Raw genomic sequence first — 20,588 nt, 5'->3', positions numbered from 1 at the left:
TTCGTTACTTGCCGAGGATGCCCAGATTAAAAAAAAACTGCATAAACCCCGGTACAACATAGTCGCCAAAATTTGATGACACAAGAAATTTGACTCTCACGGGGCAAACTCATCTCCAAATGCCGGTGACACATGGTCTGCAACTATACAAATTGCAAGCTGCACCGGTTATAATGTAGTACATCCAGTTTCTGCAAAAACGAACTGCCCGATCTGAACAAGTAGATACCCCGAACATTGAAGAAGACTTGCCATTTCTTATGTGACTCAGCAAAGGAAAATAATTAAAATCAATCAATAAATAAAGCGGACTCAGGTTCTGTACATCACATGCTTCTAATTTTCTCTTACAAAATGCTAATTTACAACTTCTGATCCAAAACCTGCAAAACGAAAAAAAAAAAACCCATTACTAATAAGAGGAAGAGAAACTACAATTTCATGCATAAAAGAGAAGCACATAGATATGTGGCAAGATGAGGCCCTCCAACTAAATGTAGAAAATGCTTGAATAGACAACAAAACCAATACCATTTAATGGCACAGATTGGACATATATACTACAATATGGCATCTAAAGTTTTGAAATGACAAAGAACAGGAGATGGCATCAAACAAGTAGTATCAGAGCCAAAGTATTGAGGATCGCTCCTAAGCAATTTTTATCTAACACTGAGTATTTTGCAAAAGGCACTCGATATTCTTTCAATCAATCATCAATTTCCAAGTCCTAATAATTCAAAAATGTTTTACTTCTAAGCAAATTTAAATCACCTCCTACTCAAGTAGCAGAAAATTTGCTCTGGATGTTCTGCCTGTTGCATTTTCTAGCAACACTGCAAGAATATTGGGTACGAAGTCCGGTTCGACCTTCATTCTGAAACCAAAAAATCGAACTTCATGATCTTATAACAGGGATCCAAGATCATTTGATAGTTGCAGTATCCCACGCATTTGAAGGTAAGGGTTCTCCAGAAGCTTTTCATTGTTGCTCTATCAAGTAAAAACACAATAACATGTTAGTTGATGTGTTTATTCACTAAACTATAATGGAAATATGCTTGCCTTCTTTTTAGCATTGTGTTCAAGCCTGCAACTAGAGTAAGGCCTACCTGTTGTGCCTTAAAAATAAGACTCTGAAGCATGCGCTGATAAGTTTCAGGTTCTTCTGTCATCATTCTCTGTAATGCAATTTTGAATTGTAAAAATTGTGAAAAAGAACCAATGGTGCAAAACTAATAAATCACAAATTTATGACATACCTTTAAGAGAAAGGAAGCAGAATAATATGCTACTCTTGAGTCCATGTCATCTAAGAGTCCCCTGTAAATGTTGTCAAGTCATATCATTGAACCTACAAAAGAATCATCCTACAGAGCAATGACTATGGGCAGGCAATAGCTTACCTAAAAAACTCTTTTCCTTCAATCTCCAAAAGTGCATCTGGATCAGCAGTACATTTCCCAATTAAAAGGAGGAGAAGGGCAGCTCTTATATCTGACGTAGCACCTGGTATATTCCCTCTTCCTTTACTGCCAACAGCAACACCTAATGCAATATCATCCGTTGCAGCACCAGCAAGTTGTATTAATGGCCAATAGAACAGGGATGCTGGAACACGAGCTACTAGCTGCATCGGAGCAATCGCATGTCCTCGAAGAAGCATTGCTGCCATTGAGGCTGTTTCGCATACTGTGCTGGCTTGATCAGCACCAGAGAGATTATCGACAGCTTGTGACAACTCATCTCGCCGCTGATCAGAATTAGATCCTTCTAATGAAATATGAGTTACTAAGTTGCCTTCACGACTTTTAGTTGTGCGACAAGAGAGATGACTGAGGTCATTGAAATCACCAAGAGGTACTTGAATGGCAGACTGAAGCCTCAAACATATTTGAGCAAATAACATATCGCACATCTGCAGATGTTCACAATCAAGTAGAAATAAGGACAGAAGACACAAGTTAACTCTTTCCAAAAAACTCGAGAAGTTCTTGGTCAATCGTTCAGGTGAAAGAACAGTTACTTGGTCAAGAAACTTGAAAAACTCGACAAAAAAACCAAAGCATACAGACTATACTGTGGGGTGCCTAAAGTAGGTAAATTCTTGGACAAAATCAGGTCCGATTCAAACAAATCATTAGTACGTGCCCAGTCTAATAAAATGATGACTTTCACATGCACGGATAAAGTAACACTTTAATATTGACTGTGAAACCAAGTTGAAGCTGGCAAGTTCAAGTTGTATATCTTCAGAAGTTCAGTAAGCAACACTACAGCATGATTGTATCAAGTTGAAATTACTTCTCTACCACAAGTTACATGCAGGTAGACAGACAGACACAACTAATCTCTAAGATATATGAAGAAACATTTTAAAATGACACATGAAAGTTACCTTTAAAATGTTGATGTGATCAGTCTCATTTATCTGAACCACCAACGATAAAGCACCACTCATTATGTCTATCACTGCATTCGCTTTGTCCAGACGATTTTCAGTATTGTTACTGATAACATTATCATTGTTCATATCTTGCAGCTCAGTTTCATCAAGCAATAATTTGCACCGTGTAAGAAGTTTCTCCAGAACAAAAAGGAAACCCCATCTAATAAAATTGTGTTTCGACTTCAAAAGCCCACACAACATACAAATGGACAGTGGTACTTCTGAAAAAGCTGAGTCTTGATTACCAGTGACAGCAATTTGCTGCTGAAGGTTTTTGACATTCGACCATATACTCTCATTTTTCCTCTCACTGATTTCCAAAATAAGTAATTCAACAAGCCATATGTACCCATGATGACGGTTGGCAAGCCTTTCTGAGTGGAGAAGAGAGTGCAATGTAACCCATGAAAGTCTAGCTTTCTCACCAATATCTGATTCGCCAAGGACATCCTTAATGCTCATTGAAGATTTGCATGTTTTTGTAATCCGAAACATATATGTGAACTCAGTATCCAACCTAGTGAATACACTTATAGTCGCATCAAGTTTTCTCATAATTTTGTCCAACAGCTACAGATAAAAGCGGACTGATCAGATTGGTGAAATAAACAATAGAAATTGTGACAAATTACAATTCATTACAATGAAAATGAAATCGGCTTCACATAGAAGCCAATTAAATAAGTCAGAATGCAGAAAGGCAACCAAGGTACTTGGTGATAACAGCTCACTAACTGCTGTAGTTCCAAGCAATAACACATTTTGTTTCATCACTATTGGGTTTGCTGGATAATCCAGGTAACACTAAAACAGTTTTGGCAGACTGGAAAATTTCTGAGCAAGAACACTTTTTGGTTCATCGCTATTGGGTTTGCTGCATAATTCAGGTAACACTGGAACTGTTTTGGCTGATTGGAAAATTTCCAAGCAAGAACACATTATGGTTTATCACTATCTGGTTTGATCAATAATTCAGGTAACACTACAACTGTTTTGGCTGATTGGAAAATTTCCGAGCAAGAAAACATTTTAAGCAAATCTATTTTTCTGCTTGTAAGGTACAATGATGAAACCGATGGGCCTCAAAAGATAACACAATACACCAACAGGTACAGTCAGTAGACCATGTGGAAAGTAGCACTAAAGCTGAAAGAATGGGAAAATTTTGTAAAATTTTGTCAAAACATGACAGGTAAATAGCTCCTATGAAGTCTTTTATGGTAGCAATTGAATATTTAGTCGCTGCACTTGATATATGGTTCGCCCTGTGTAACTATGGAAGCCTGATTTTCATTCGTTGTTGCAAGTTCAGGAAAGTTCTCTGTGGAGTGGCAAATGAAAAGTACCAGAACATGACAGAAGACAATAGGTTCTGAAACCAGATACCACAGAAAATCAGCTTAATAACAACTTTCTAGCAAGTATTTCCTTCATAATTGACCATTTATAGCAAAAGGTTGTGGTTTGTGATTAATTTATAGTTTCAGAAAAGATCTATCATAACCATGATGGTAATAAGCATATTACCATATTTTGGCGCTCATAATTTGATGATCTCAACAAGGCTACAGAGATGGATCTTTTCAATATCTCCCCAATGCCATCCATACCATGCTTAATGGCAATGTAAAAAGCTTCAGGTGCATTAGCAAGCATAAGCATGGCCACAAGAGGTTGAATGTCATCATGGGTATATACAGAAGCTCCACTAGCCAAGCAAATTTCATTTATCTGATGTACAACATAATCAAAAAGAACAAGGAAAAGGTTGTTCTTTTCTTCCCTGGAATTTGCCCGTATATACTGCACAGAAAAATGCAAACAATTCAACTATATATTAGCATAAAATAAATGACTTTCATGTTCATCCTTCAGACAACGAGCTTAGAATAATTGTTGGGTGAAAAAAAAAGAAAAACAACTATGACAAGACATTTTAATATACACTGTTTCATAGTCCAAAATTTTAGGATGACAGGAGATTCATGAACAGGTTAACGATAACAGCCTCGAGGAAGAATAGTGGGTTGAAATGCCTGTCACAACATAAATATTCCCAAGTAGAGTTGTACATGTAATCATGCATCTTTTATTTTCATCCAAGCACATCAAAAGCACATTCAGGCTGGATTTAGTTATGTCAATATGCACTATGTCAAAAAGCTGAATAGTGAAGCAGAACATACAAACCTGAACTCAAAACACTAACATCTTACCATGGCATTTTAAATCATATTGTGTAGGTCAATAGAACATGTGGATATGGAGGTTGTTTACCATGATGTTTTAGGACAAACTTCTAAATGAGTCTCTCACATTTAAAGGTATAAATTCTAAGTTGAATCTTGAGCCTTAACTAGTCTTACTAGTAGCCATTTGCATATAGAGAATGTCTAATTGCAAACAAACTAAAAATGATCGTAGCTTACTAGGAATATTCAAAATCAAATTTTGTGGCACACATGATCTGCTGAAATTGTCTTGATCCGTGAAAGCCAAGTTAGGATGAAGTGAGCAAAGGAGTTTAATTTTAAAAATCAAAGTTTTTAGGCTAAGTAGGACAACAACTAAACAAGCAAAGATATAACTGGTAAAGCAAATAGAAAACTCAAAGATCTAGTTAATAGTAGATGGACAAAAAATTTGCAATAGTAGAAAAAAGTTCAGCATTTACTATAAAACAAGCAGATGACAAAAAAGATACTGCTCATAGAGATGAAGTGACATTTTCAAGTGGAAAGATGCACCTAAAGTCCTGTGTTTGTCCTGTGTCATTAAATTACAGAAGAAATGTAATTCAAAGCAAGTATTGTCATTTGTAGCATCAGTGTGCTGATAACTTTTTAGCATGACATGATCCCATGATATAATAATCGGCAAGCCCTTGTGCCAGCCAATACAGAACCAAATATGTGCAAGCCATATGTTGGTACTTCTCAAATTGGGTTAACATCATGCATTACATATTTCTAGCAAAATGCAGTTCAATCCATGCCAATTAAACAATCATCATTGGTTGCAAGTCCTGCCATATTTGTATGAATCTGAATGTTATGCAATTAAAAATCAAATAACAGGAAATTAGAATCATTGAGAAGATGGCATTGAATGTATGAATAAGGTTGCTAGAAAAGATATAAGAAATGTTTACAACATTGACACATGGGAATAGTTCAAAATGAATATATAATAAAGAAAGGATTCTTTAAGATGATTAGACATGTACAAAAAAAGAACTACGAATGTGCCATTTAAGTAATGTAAGTATATTTAGGTTCATCATGAAAGAAGTAGAGACTTTGTTAGAAGAAATACGAGGAGTTTCATAACAGAGTTTGACTAGTGATGTTGCTCACAACAAGGCTTCAGCTAACCCCACAAATTATGTTAACCCCAAAAGAAATTATCATGCATTGTGTAGCAAAGACAAATGCACTTATTTGTTTATAGCACTTAAGGGTGCACCTCTATACAGATGAAGTCAATTCCCCCAAGACGATCAACCTGTTGAACCAGGAATGTTGGAATTTCTGGAACATCCTCTGCAGATTCATTCGAAGTTTGATATAACATGTTAGTCATCATGCAGATAAGCTTGCAATGAACAACTTCGGCCCATGAATATTCACTGCTGATTTCTAGAAATGTCTTAATAACCTGAAGTAAAAAACAAGGATAAAAAGGATTTAAGTTAAATGGTGATGTTCATAACCAAAGCAAAATCCACATATCTACAGCAGAAACAAGTAAATGTTTCAGATAGTTCTATCAGGTATATGATGGCATGAAAACAAATTAGAACTTAATGAATGGTTCAAAACTAGAAAGACACATTAGATGTTGTCATGGAATACCACAAGTAGAAAGATAACACTTCACAATATTGCCCTAGGCAAAGCAACAATGGCTTAATAAGAGGAATTGACACAGCTCGGAGAAGTTGGGTGAAAACATAATGTCAATGACAAGGCCCATATTTGTTAATTGTAATAACAGTTTCCACTGAATTTTAGCAACCAACCATATATCTATTTATGAACAATAGCTGCCCACTCCAGAGATACCAATAGTTCACAGAGATACACATATTGACTAACATCAATATTAAAAAATTTCCTCATTATAGATGTCTTGCTATATTGCAAACCAGTCTTGCTCACATGGTCCCAGCAATACTAGGGAAAACTTTTAAAACATGAGCAAAAAAGAAAATCAGTCATTGTACTCAATGGTTATTCTAGTCTCAATGCAGTACAAGGTGCATCTCAGATAGTAACACAGGCAAGGTTCAAGGTCCAGATATTGGTTCTTATAAAATGTGCCGATAGGTTAAGTCAGGCCTAATGCCTGAAAGGCATGGCTACTCTGACCATTCTTGGACTAAAAGGAAACTAGTTAAGTAGAAAAGCTTGAACAGGAATATTATTCCATTATGTATGCCAAATTGAACTAAACCATGAAACTATATGACACATAAAAACCCTATGTTATCTAAACTTGTGCTACTCTGACAAGTCTCTGGAATTTATACATTCCTTCCTAACTAGTCTCCATGAGGATAAGGGTTTTTGGTCACCATATAAACATATAAAACAACAATATGCTGCACAAAATGAATTGTGAACAACATTAACTAAAAACCAAGACAATGGATAATTTGAGGCTTTAATCGGACTCTACCTAGCGTTAGCAAGTCTTGGAATGGTCTTAGGTCCCATGCCAAGTATAAGTTCACTACAATCTAGAGTAAGCCAAATGCATATATCACTCCTTAGGTCAATCAGGACTACTTTATATCAACCACATCTATATTGAACTGCATGTTAGGCATATGGAGTTGCAAACTATAAAGAGATGAAGTTGGTCCAGAGAAAGCAAAGAAAGCAAAGCAATCTTGCTTGTACTCGGATGTTAGTGTTGAAATTTGTTAAAACTCAATGAAAACCTTCTACTTTCTTTATTACTTCTTATAACACATGGGATGCAGTTTGAACTGTAATTCTTCCCAAAATTTGACAATACTATTTCTGTAATGATACATGTATAATATCTGAACAATATAAAATGAAGTATCTTTTTATACAAGAAAGCACTTTTTACAAAGTATCTAATTGCCATGCTAATTAGACTTCAAATGACCAATGATAGATGCATCCAATAACCTGAATTGGAGAATTATGTGGTTTATGCACCATAATCATGTTAAGAGACAATCTATAAGTGTCACAACCCAGGCCTGATGAGTTAACTAGCCCATCAACTTCGTTTGATCTAAACCACGGGTCAAAATACTTCAATTGAAGTTAATAGTACTACACTCATCAGACCCTTATAAACCAATCTTAGTATTACCCACTTCCGTCGTGGGCCCAATCGAGGTGTTACAATAAGATTGATGCTATGTAAGTGTGATACATATCATGTCTATGTGATTATCTGATTCATAATCGTAAATAATCTGAAGCATATACAATAGACCAGCCTAATTACGAGTAGTATGAAAGAATTAGACATACTACAGTACAACCGGCCCTACAATAATCAGTCAGCATGTATTCGGTCCAATACAAGTATTACACAACAATAATCATCAAACCACCAAGCACAGCATAAAACATAAATTTGCACCACAAAGGCACAAACATTATGCAAATCAGGTGGAAGGAAGAAAAGAACCCTGATCAAGTTGTAACTAAGCATACTAAGTCTTGCCCACCAATGCCAGCCCATACGTGCCATTGCCTCAAATAGCAACATCCAATACATAACACTAAAATTCTTGTCTAAAATTTTAGCTCAAAACCCTCAAAACATTCTCCACATCCCTAAGATTGGTCTTATGCTGTTTACACTTGCCATATTTAGGAGGTACCCAGTGAAGGAAAACCACAAAAATCATATTGATATGTTGAGCACTTTGCTTTTAAAGCAAAAAACTCAACTGTCATTTTAGTAAGTTTAATTTATTAATAAAAATGACATAATCCCTTCTTAATGTGCAAGCGGATTCTAATCCAGCAATTTTACCCATGAAATGTACAAAATGAAACAAGCTGCTGCTGGTTTTTTCAGGTAATGCCTGATACAATATGAAACAAGCTATCAACAAGACATAACATTCTTTCATTTCATCCAGCAGAATTACAATGCGGATAAAGAAGAATGTTTCTCACCCTTATATCAAGACCATCAAGTCTCCTCCTTAAAATGTGTCCCTTATCACAAACAAAGTAAAATAAACAACTCAGAGCAGATGCCCATACAATTTCTTCCCTTTCATCAATCTGCAACAAACAAAAGCATGCATCACATTGTTGCCCAAAAAGAGAAAAAGAATTGTGTACTTTTACATAGGGAACAGCAACAAAAAGATAATGAAGTTATACAAAAAAATCCAAGCAGAAATTTAACATGATAGATAAAAATGAATCATGAAAAGAAGGGCCCAACAGTTGCTCAAGTTTTATATTTTATATTTTTATGTCATTACTCTCTAGTCTTTAATTCATATATAAACTTAACTATTGAACTTCAATTAGAAAAGCCAATCATTATTTATAATCCTATTATCAATTAACATTGATTAAAGAATACTAGAGATAAATTAGGAGAAAGAGATTAACCTGACAGGATTAATTAGAAGTATGAAATGCGAGAGATAGAAAGAGCTTAATTTAGTCTATTGGCTGAAAAGTAAACTACTAGAATTAATCAAAGACTAAAATTAATTATAGAGGAATATCGATTCAAGGTATTAATTAGAAGAAATAATTTAGGGTGGAGGTTAATTTGCCTACATATTTAATTAATCTTTCTAAATTTATACTAAAAAATCAAACACATGGATCATGCAGGCATATGACCAGTTCACAGATAAGCAGGTCCTTCAGCGTCCCAGAAGTAACTGCACTTCATGTCAATTTAATTATATGTACAATTTTTGCTAAAAATAAGCATAAATGTGAACATGACATGCCATTCCACCAAAGAACATAAAAATAAGTAGCAGCATATGCAATAAACGAATTGAGACCATAAGACAAAGCTACAATTCTCTGCTTAAAAGAGACAAGTACAAAAGGGATGCGGTAGTGTGACCTCAGTCCTATCATCCAAATATTTTAAACAATAATTTTCAGAAAATAAGCAAGCACAAAACAGAAGATCACATTCTGAACCATAAAATGAATCTGCTTTTTTTTTCCAAAAGTCTTTGAACAATTGACGAAAAGGAGCATGAAAAGCAGACAATAAACCAGCAATATGTTCATCTAAATTAGTGGCAGGCTTATATTTATGAATTTTGCCCATCTAAAGGTTGTAATTCATAAGCAAATTCAACTTTAAAATTCAAAACGAATCAGTTTGATTCATTTATAAATACCAAACATATCCAAAGAGTATTTTCAAATGATCAGTGAAAACAATGTGAGCCGATTAAGTCTACACAAGGGGGCAAGAGAAGCCCAAAAAAGAAGTCTTGATTACTGATTAAGTATAGCCTTAAAGTACAGATGATGGCAGGATTTTATTAGAAAAGAACCTTAACAGAGTTAAAAGCTGTCAATGACACATGAAAGTTCTCAAATAAAAAGGCAAAGGCTTCTCGTTACTGTTTTTGTCACTGCATATCCAACTCAACTAATGAACTGTAATTTTAAAACCTATGGTTGCTTGTTTTTGTTGTTTTCATTCTTTACATATTAGTAGGTGAATAGGACTCAGTGTCACACATGTACATAATGGGCAAGGCATTCACAAATAATATGCCACAATATCTATAAGATGTCTAAAAATGATCCAAAGTAACTAGACGTTCTATGCATAATTACCTGAACAAGAAGACGAAGAATCTCAAATAGGATGACCAAAAGCCAAGACTCAAAATTATCAACAGCTGAAAAAATCCTTTGCTGCATGCTAGACTCATTATTCATCTTTCCTGGTGTTCCAGGCTGTTCTTCATTGTTTATATATGGTTCTTGCAAAGGTTTAACCACCTCAGATGATTGAGGGTCTTCAAGTAACATAGGCTCCAACAGTTGTGCGTGGACACCAAGGTTTAAAATAAAATCAAAAGCCCGAGCTCTAGAAGCCACTCTTTGAGAGCCAAGCATACCCTAAAATTGTTCAAAATATGAGAAATGCTAACAACAAATTCTAGTCAAGTTGCTTTAAAAGTGCAGCACCTCCAGCATATAAAGAGCGAGAGGAGTAGCAGTCCCAGGATCCAACATATACCTACAAAAGTTGATTATACTCTTAAAAATGTGACGGACTTCTCGAGTAACACAAACAGTAGATGTACATTGGAAAAAGATACAAAGTCAACATGAAGGGCATGCTTGTCAACTGTCTACTACACATATAAGGAAACAAGTTTATAGTCAGCTTGCAGTCTGCTGACTGTCTAAAGACAAAGTCTTACTATTAAAATCTGATTCTATAGCACATAAGAAAGATCCATGCAACTTCAGATCAAAATTTTTCATTATTAACATTTTTTATGAACAAAAAAAAGCTGGAAACAGCAAAAAGCATATATACCAAATACAGAAAATATTCAGATATGAAAATACCAATCTAGCTGTTGATTCATAGGAAGATGAAAGAGAACCAGAAAAAAGAAGACTTTGATAGTTCCTGCTCCCTGAGCAAGGATCTTAACTCCATTGGTCAATATTAAACCCGAGGAAAATATTTAAAGATATCTATAGCAAAAGAAAATGATTATACACAAGATTCAGACAAAGAAAAAAAGGGGTGGGTGGGTGTGGGTTTCCCTTGTCAAATACCTATTAGATCAAATGCAAAATTGGATAAAATATTGAAGTCGATAAAATAGGCTTTGAGGTAAAAAGATGCATCATTAAGTTACTTTAACAATGTGAGGATCAAGGTTTCAAATACTATTAAAACTGATATACACCAACTGGGTATTTACTGATAAACACACTTCACACCATCCTTCAAAAAATCAACAGGAAGCTTATAGTTATATTAGGTGGTGCCGTGGTAAGATGGTAGGCTGATTGAACCTTTAATGTACCAGTCTTGGTAAAAATTTCCAACTGCAAATAGTAAAAGAACTGTGGAGAATGTACAGCACTTTGGATTACTAACATAAATGGGTAAACTAACAACTAAGGTCACTCCTTTGCGACCTGACAGAATAGGAAAAGTCTCAGAGATAGCCTCTTTAAAATAGATATAAGACTATGTGCATTGACTATCCCTAGACGCCATGGTGAGAGCCTCATACACTGAGTTCGCCCTAATAACCAAGGTTTTAAATACCAATAAGTGGACCGATGTACATTTGGCACTAACTTGTGTCTCGATACATGGTACACTGGCATATCGATCAACACACATGAAAGAGAAAGAGGGAGAAAAAAAGAGGAGGTGGAAAAGGGAAAAGACAAGAAGAAGGATAGTAGCAAAAAGAGGAGGAAGAAGCAAAAGGCATAGTGGAGGAAGACGATACAGCCGGAGGAGAATCCGAGGAGCCAGAGGCAGAAAAGGAAGCAGTAACAACAATGACAATGGTGACACAATGGGATGGCAGGATGCTGGAGCTGCGCGACAATGGTGATACAACGAGGAGAGAGGGTGGGTGAAAACCTAGAGAGACGCATGAAAAACGAGCAGGAAAACGAGAGAGAAAGAGAAGTGTGAGAGGAAAAGGAAACGAAAATAAAAACAATTGTCAAAAGCTGTAAGAAAATCCAAAAAATGATAGGAGTACCGGACAGTAGGCTTGCCACCAGACACCCCCGATCTAAACCATTAGAACTGGACAGTACACCTAGTTTGGTAAGGATAGTAGAAGCACCTATCTTCGAACCAAACCAGGTGAAATCGCTTGGTCCGCATCCTGATCTGTGTCAGTATGGCCCAGTCCAACCAGTTTAATAATAGCCGATAATAATAAAGTAGGAAAAAAGAATATAACAGCAAAAAAAGAACATTTTGTTATATTTTAAAATAGTAAACGGTTTAAATAAAGGTTCACAAAAAAGTTCAAAGGAAATAAAAGCACATAATTAGACTTTCGCATACACTCAACAGTTAGTAGTGTATACATATATATGAGTGATCTACAGCTATTAAATGAATCTCGAGTTAATTTGTTCCATCTTCATCAGATACTCACACTAACACCATCCTGCCATGTCACCTGCAACAAGAATCATTCTTGAGACTACTTAAGATAATAGGAACTGGAACACTTGGTCATAGAATAATGGTGATGCCACATTCAGGTTAAATATATTAAGCATCACATTGATCCATCAGTATAAGAAGAGTAATGCAAACAACTCATGGAAGACATTACAATAATACAAAGCAATCAGAGATGTGAAAGCATACATGTCTATAACCAGCTTGATGAGAACACTAATAGCAACATCTGTAGCAGGTTGACTGATGTGGTTCGATTGTGACGTTGCAATTAATGTATTAGCATTTGATGTAGTGGATTCTGAGCAAACTTCAGCTATGACTTCATGAATTTCAGCAAGACTTAACTTTAAAGGTTGCTGCTCACTAGCATAAATTAAGATGATAATTAGAAGCAATAGAAAAGAATGGCAAATCACCAAGACCAAAAATAAAAAAGATTCTTCAACATTTCAAAGTAAAAACAAGACACTAATTGTTATTGTGTTGGATCTCTATCCAGCTCTATCTCCCATCTAAGTAGTGATGCGACAGAGACTATGGTCTACACATTTATAATAGTGAATAATTGCCAAAGCATACCCCAAATCAAATATATATATAACATATTATGCAAATATCATATTTTACTTCATTTTTCCTCTTTAATAAACCATTTTTATGTACCATACTTAGTACATAGGCCATAAGGTTACATTACATCTCACTCATCTGATTTCAATAGTTTGTCAGGTACTAGGTTCTTCAGTGAGTACAACAAATATCATCTTATATGTCAAATTATATTTGTCATGTTTTTATTGTTTAAAATATCATACATTTCTGATTTGTTACTTAACCAGTACATTTTGAATAATTTAAATTAATTCTCATAGATGGCTCCATACTAACGCACATGCATATATGCTGTGCAATATCAGAAATACCTGCTTGCTGAATTTGGTTTTTGGAATATTGAGTATAGTGATTAGAACCAGACCAGCCATGGACACAATCATGTTTAATATTTTTATTAAAAATAAAATAATATTATATATCATATCAAAAATACAAAACATATGGATAACTATTAAAATAATTTTCCTAATACTATGACAGAGAATGACAAGGGCATGGCAGACATGTTGAGAGCAGGTAAGAGTAATTCATGTAATTGAGCATTCTTGTCTTTCATCCTTATCATGAAAAAGAATTAAATGCCCTCCAAAAAATTCAAAATTTTTCGGTATTCAATAAAAAGTTAAAGAACTTTCGCTCTTTTTAAAGTTTTCATGGCTCGGTGAACTGGACCAGTCAAACGTCCTCCAATGTTTCTGACCCAACTGGCCAATTCGACCTAAGTTTTATAACTATGATATTAGCTGCCATCTCTTTTTCTTTCCTAAAAAAATATTTACATGCTTCACAAATATACCTAATTTTCAAATTAAATATACTAGTTCATAAAATTCTTCATCTGTTTAACAAATATACTTATAGGAACTAGTATCATTTTTTGACGACAAAAATCTATCAATTAAAAATATCATCAAAAGGAAAAAAAAATTCTAAATCAAATATAAAATATTAACTTCTTGGAAGGTATAATTGATTGATTTGACTGGATGTAATTATATTTTTCCATATTTATGTATCTTCTTTTTCTTCTTTGTATTTATTGTCTATAAAAGGCAGAGGGATTGTAAATGGATAAATAATAAGCGAATGGATGAATGCCTTTTTCTCACATTAGGTATGAGTGGCCTAAGGCCATATATCTTTTACGATGACATCCGCGTGTCACGTGTGCGAAGGTACATGACTTTTAATCCTACTCCTTAAGCAAGACCAAGTCCAATTATTATCAAATTTCTTCTATTATCTTTACTATCCTCTCTCTTTCCCTTCCTGTATTCTCACAAAAAAATATTTCCTCTGTTCATCATGAACTTGTTATACATCACACTGCATGATGAACAAGGAGAGAGAGGTTGAGATGCCTTTTACTTGTTATACATTCAATATGCAAATCAGCATCCGGTTTACAATTTAAAATTTTGACAAGGTTATCCTACAAATAATCCAAGTAAATTTTAATAAAATGAAATTAGTTCATTTTAACTATCAATCACTGGTCAAGTTCAAATCAACTAATGCTACAAAAGGTCATATCCAGAGTAACTTGTAGTTCCATGTTTTTGCCAAACCACAATACCAAATGCAGAAAGCTACAGCAATAGCAGAAAGTGCTTGATCATCATCCAACATAAAATTCATATGAAATACAATTCACGCCGACACTTGTAAATGATGCAGACACCACCTGAAGCTTTAAGGGGCAAAGTTATGCAATTTGTTGCTTTATGGATTTAAATGTTAAACTATTGAAAAATAACATATGTATGTATATATATATATATATAGTTTGTGTTGCTTAGATAAGAATATTGAGGTGGATGTACGTGACTAGTAGGAAAAATAAGAAAAGAAATGTTTACATTCATAAACAACTAGGCATCGATTTGATAAAAAGTAAAATGAGAGAGAATTGTCTAAGATGGTACAAGCATGTGTTCAGAGACCAACCAATATGATAGTTAAAAGAGAAAAAATAATTATTATTAATGGTACGAAGATAGATAGGAGTAATGATACGAGGATAGGTAAAAGAAGACCAGAAAGAACTTCAATAGAAACGACAAATAAAAACTTAAATACTCATATCTTAACTAAAACATATTGTTCTCTACAAATCTTAATGCGACAAAAGATCCACGTTATAATTTTTTTTAATTCTTCACAATGCAAACGAATAAAATGATTGACAATGTGAAACTAGTGAAATTTCTTGTCACCTAAGAACAGAAGTTCTGGTGGATCCACATTATCACAACAATTTAAGCAACTTAGAACCATCCATATTTTGGCAACACCTTGCAACATGAACTATGATATGACACCAATTTAATATATTATGGCCACGAAAGATCCAATATCAAAGCACAAATTTCAAATTTTCCTTTTTCATTAATGCAAATTCATTTAATTGTAAATATGCACTTATAAAACTTCATTGTTATTGAACATTTTTTTTCTAATGTTATTAGCTTTAACTAGTTCTTCACTTTCCTTTTATTAAGTCTTGCAAATCTACATACTTAGAAAATTTCAGATTGATCTATATTTGATGAAAAGTTATTTCAAGAGAGTACTCATAAAATAAACAATCAAGAAAATACATGTCTGCATCCAGATGCGTAATAATGCAAGGAATGTCATATACTAATTCCTTTTTGAAGAATAAACAATTCAGAAGATGGTAAGAGCTTTCCTTTAGTACCTGTAATGTCTATATTGAAATAGGGGCCGAACTCGTGGATGAAATGTGCTCACTGGTATATTGGCCCTGAAGAAAAGAACAATTAACTACATACACAAACTCTTACATGTTCAATTATTTATGCTTCCAATTCGTCAATCATAATGTAATTATTTAGCTTTTGATAATAACATGTTTTTCATGGAACCAAATAGATTGGCAAGACTAACCAGCAAAACTTCCTTTTTTTTCTTGAGTAGAATTATTTTCAATCATCTAACATGAAGATCTACTGACCAATTGCCATAAGAAAGAATAATCTTAAAACTTTTACATGCTAATGGGTATTTATAGATAACAGTGTCATACATCATCTAAGTGAATCTAATAGTGTAACTCAGGCAAATTACTTGGTTGACGTCTCTTCACATAAATCTATGAACTGCTATTAGGTGGCAAATATTGCAATGCACTTGCAGAACTGCAGGAATATCTGAAAAAACATGAACTAACAAAAAAGGTACTGAAAATGGCAATGAAAGAAGACATGCCAAACTTGGTGAGGGCCTGGTTTCATGCGCTTAAATGCTGTTATTGCTTTCAAGTGGCTATTAGACGATGAAAAATTGGTAGCCATTGTAGTTGTTGAAGGCCACAACAGGTCAGTATCCCGTAAGTTGTGAGTTACAGAATACATCCAGGAATGGTCCTTGATTTTGGTCTCTATGTCTCCCACTAAAAGACCTGCAGCACCAACTTCTAAAAAACTATGTGTATGAATGTCTTGAGACCGCATAACACCACAACTGCATGGCAAGGAAAATCTTGTTAGACTTGAGTTTCAATTACTATCCAAACATACATAAGAACACATACCATCTGAAATTGCGTTAGTTGGATGGAGAAGTGTGACTAAAAGATATTTGTGCTATACCTTTCCTTTGTTAAACAAGACATTCTGTATTCTCCCTCCCCAGGCCATCGCCATTTAAGTACATCGGAAAATATATACTTATTTCCTTCTCCATCAACTTCTTCAATATTTGATAATGCGGAAGCAGATGGACCAGAAGGTTCTTTAATCTCAAGGGCATCTTTGCTACTAACAACTTCCGGACTTAATTGAGAAGTAAATGATCTAGTCAACAAAGAAGATAGAGTCGGAAGTAATTGTTTTGCAGAAGTTGATGCTGTAGTTTGCATGACAGGTTGGAAAGACAATTTTGGTGTATGCCGTGCCACAAGAGAGCGCACATAATTTAAGGATTTCATAAGTGAAGCAGACGCAAAATTGGGGCGTGGTAAGGAAGGAACACAAGCATTTGACACCGTCGATGATGATTTAGATCGTTGAGTTGATGACTTGGTCAACATTGGCACTCTTCGACTATTTACAGATTCGCACTCAGCAATTGCATTCATGCAAAATAGATCAATCTGCCGCAATGTTGAAACCTTTGGCACATATCTGCAGGAGAGAGATAATACGACCAGAAATATAAACCTAATCAGACTTTTTTCCTACTATAGCACTGAATGAGAAATATCAGTTGCATGGCATCAAGTGCAAGAATAATACCACAGGTAACTCACCGAAGAAGATAGAACTTCAAGAATGCCACACATCTTGGAAGTACTGCTGGGCTGGTCCATAGAAAAAGGAAGAATTAGATACTGCATCATGTTTAAGCTATGATCCAAAATTCCAAATTCTAAGTACATCATCACACAGCAAAATCTGCCTGGCTTGAAATCTTCTTTTTTATACCCAACCTTAGTCAAAATCAAGATGTAACAAGATCTAAAGCATAAAGACCCATCAATTTTAAGTTTTACTAAAAATCATCATAATTCATCCTATGCCATATTGTACACTGCTCAAATTCCACTAATGTTACGAACAATTTCATAAAATCTTGCTAAATAAAATATACAGAGTAAAGAATTTCTGGAAAGTATATAGATATGAGCTTCTATTTTAACAGAAATAATACCAGAATATACATATCATCAAACAACATAGTACCTCCGATCTCTTTCTGCCAGTGCATGTTCTACAAGCATGGTATAAGCCATGTCAGTGGTTGAAGGGTTAGCCATGAAATCCTGTCAGCATCCAATCACTTTAATGCTAAACTCAAATAGAAACAACATGAAAGTAATAAATGAGCCAGTAGAGAGATGAAGCACAATGAGAAAATAATAGAAGGCATCTTAATCAAGAGTCATGCTACTAGGTCTTGTGTGCATGAGACTAACAGTGGCATCATGTACACAAGCGGCTGGGAGCAGTCTCTGCAAAGGGCCCCTGCTGCTTGCCCAATCATGTATGCTACCGTCATTATCACTCAACTCCAGTCAATAATAATATCACACTATTCCTTGCCAATGGCGAACCCAATAACAAGACCACCACATGTAAGATGCTGAGTTTGTACACTTTCAAAATGGTTGATGAATATGGGTTACAGATGTGAATGTTGACACGATGAATCACGTGTATATATTTATGAATGAGCATAAGGATAAAATGAGGGGAAAGCTGAAACATATGATTACTGACACAACACCTTGGTATTGCAGGCTCAAAACACCAAATATCATTTCATCACTTTCAGAGTTTCAGTTAGTCATAAGACTTAATACAAGGCATCTTTAGAAAATGATCCTACATAGTTTTAAATGTCTTGATGGAATAATAACATTCCAATTATTACTACCATATAGAACCATTAGATTTAAAGAAGTTCATTATGGAATTTACATAGTTGAAGATGTGACCATTTTTTGACAAAAGAGCAACATGAGTGTAGTAACTCAAAAATTCCAGTAGCAGAAGCCCCAGTGGAGCTTAAGAATATTTTGAGAAAGTTTGGTTTTACCAAATTGGTGCAATGCAATAATGGTTAAAAAAACATATTAACTATCAACAGAAACTAAAACATTCCAAGAAATGACAACACCTGAGATGTTTATTTTATTTTATTAGGCAATTAAGTTTACTTAACAAAATTAATGAGAAACAACCAAGAAACATCAACTATCTCAGAATCAAATTATAAATATGAACTCTTTAAATGTTATCTAAAAGCATATATTGAGAACATGATCATTAGTAGGTAACATAATGCTACACCATACAGACAAAAAATCCAAAATATACTAGAGTATCTGCATGCTGTAATGTTTTACTGAAAGTATAAGGGATAAAAAGATGCAAGATAATTTATTCAATTCACTGATTTCAATATAACCCTTCTTATAACTGCACTGAAGAGGTTTGTAAGTCAAATATTATCCGTTAAGATTCAAGAAATTGTATAGTCAATATAGCACTATCAAATTTTTAAACATATATAACTAAAATTACACAGTTAGGAAAACCTCTTGAGTCATCAAACAAGATTAAAATGGATTTGCCTTTTAAGGGATAAATTAATCTAATGCATCATGCCTTTATTGGAAAATCTTGTTTTTAAGCACAATAAGCAGAACATTGATGCTATACTTTTTGGCAAAATATAAATGTGGCTGAACAAGACATGATCAAGCTACAAGTCTGCACAGTGACAAGTACGAATTGCTGAGGTTCACAAATCTGACAGGAAACGGTTTACCATATCACGTTAGTTCCTGATAGGATATTGAACATACATAGTCTCAAAATTCGCATTTTGCTTGGCGAGCACATTATGAAAGGAAACGCCAAACTTGGTAAACCGCAGGTAAAGGTGGCATTTGAGACCTAAGACCAAATCAGACCCCACGGACCACAGGATTAGGACCAATAGGAAAGAAGCAAGAGAAGGCCAGGATTTAACAAGAAAAGAGATCCAATCACAGAAGTATACAAGGGCGTGTACTAATGAGAAAAATCAGACCTTCGCATCCAGATTTATAAGAGCAAAGTGGTTCCATGTCGGTGGGGTTCTCAAACCTTAAAGCACCAAAGACATGTAAGAAAGAGACGGAAGAAGATAACTGACCCGGAGGATCCTCGCCGCCTCAGAAGCGAGGGTCGAGGGGTTCCCATGTAGGTGGGGGGCGGCGGGCGAGAGGCAGTCCGCGACGGCCCTACGGAGCGGCTCCGGTGGCTTCTTGACCGCCGACGTCTGCAGCGCAGGCCTCCGTGGCGGCACCCCGAAGAGCCTCGTGCTCGCCGGACTCCGCGATGGGCTATAGCTCAGCGGCCTCTTCGACGATCCCGGCAGCGCCTCCTCCACCGGCATCTCCTCTCCACCTCAATCTCTCTCTTTCTCTCTCGAAACACTTCTTCTTCAAAGATCACTTCGTAATTTGCCACCACCTTGATTACTTCATTCCTCACGTCTTTTTCTTCACATTGGATGCCTCTGCAGTATGGAAGGGTAGAACAGAGAAAAGAATGAGAGAAAGATGGAGGATTTGAGAGATTTGGGGGAGGAGTTAGGGTTGAGGGAAAGAAGACGAGCTTTCGAATCCTTGTTTTAATTAAAGACGAAAACACCCCAAAGAAAATGACCCTTGCAGGGAATGACATGTACTCCACAGGCTTCTCGGCGATTCAGGTCGCTGGGTGTAGATTGGGTGTTTACCAGGTTGATACCAAGAACGGAGGTGTTCGATAGAGGGTTATAGCTGTCAACGGGACCCGCCACTAGGGCTTCTTTTATACTA

At 35.3% G+C, this 20,588-nt stretch overlaps 1 protein-coding gene across 1 annotated transcript; it reads right to left on the bottom strand.

The window, feature by feature from the left end:
* Window positions 1-276: 276 nt before the first annotated feature.
* LOC135680550 (uncharacterized) lies at window positions 277-20,378 on the bottom strand. Its single transcript, XM_065194552.1, has 18 exons — window positions 19,919-20,378; window positions 17,959-18,038; window positions 17,526-17,576; window positions 16,867-17,400; window positions 16,484-16,738; window positions 15,954-16,019; window positions 12,824-13,000; window positions 10,639-10,690; window positions 10,282-10,569; window positions 8,623-8,733; window positions 5,915-6,106; window positions 3,977-4,252; window positions 2,399-3,019; window positions 1,407-1,918; window positions 1,263-1,323; window positions 1,113-1,181; window positions 775-993; window positions 277-383 (listed from the first exon to the last, which is right to left on the bottom strand). The coding sequence occupies exons 1-17, from the start codon at window positions 20,159-20,161 to the stop codon at window positions 907-909; spliced, it is 3,675 nt and encodes a 1,224-aa protein (XP_065050624.1). The 5' UTR covers window positions 20,162-20,378; the 3' UTR covers window positions 277-383; window positions 775-906.
* Window positions 20,379-20,588: the final 210 nt, after the last annotated feature.

Source organism: Musa acuminata, chromosome BXJ1-8 (genome assembly GCF_036884655.1).
Source record: "Musa acuminata AAA Group cultivar baxijiao chromosome BXJ1-8, Cavendish_Baxijiao_AAA, whole genome shotgun sequence".
NCBI classification, from domain to species: domain Eukaryota; kingdom Viridiplantae; phylum Streptophyta; class Magnoliopsida; order Zingiberales; family Musaceae; genus Musa; species Musa acuminata.
This window is presented reverse-complemented; position numbering and strand designations above follow the sequence as displayed.

Coding starts and splice junctions, on each gene's coding strand:
- LOC135680550 (XM_065194552.1), bottom strand. CDS start 20,161: ATGCCGGTGGAGGAGGCGCTGCCGGGATCGTCGAAGAGGCCGCTGAGC. Junction 13,001..15,953: donor TTTCAATATAGACATTACAG/GTACTAAAGGAA, acceptor AATTTATGCTAG/TGAGCAGCAACCTTTAAAGT. Junction 1,182..1,262: donor CTGCTTCCTTTCTCTTAAAG/GTATGTCATAAA, acceptor ATTGCATTACAG/AGAATGATGACAGAAGAACC.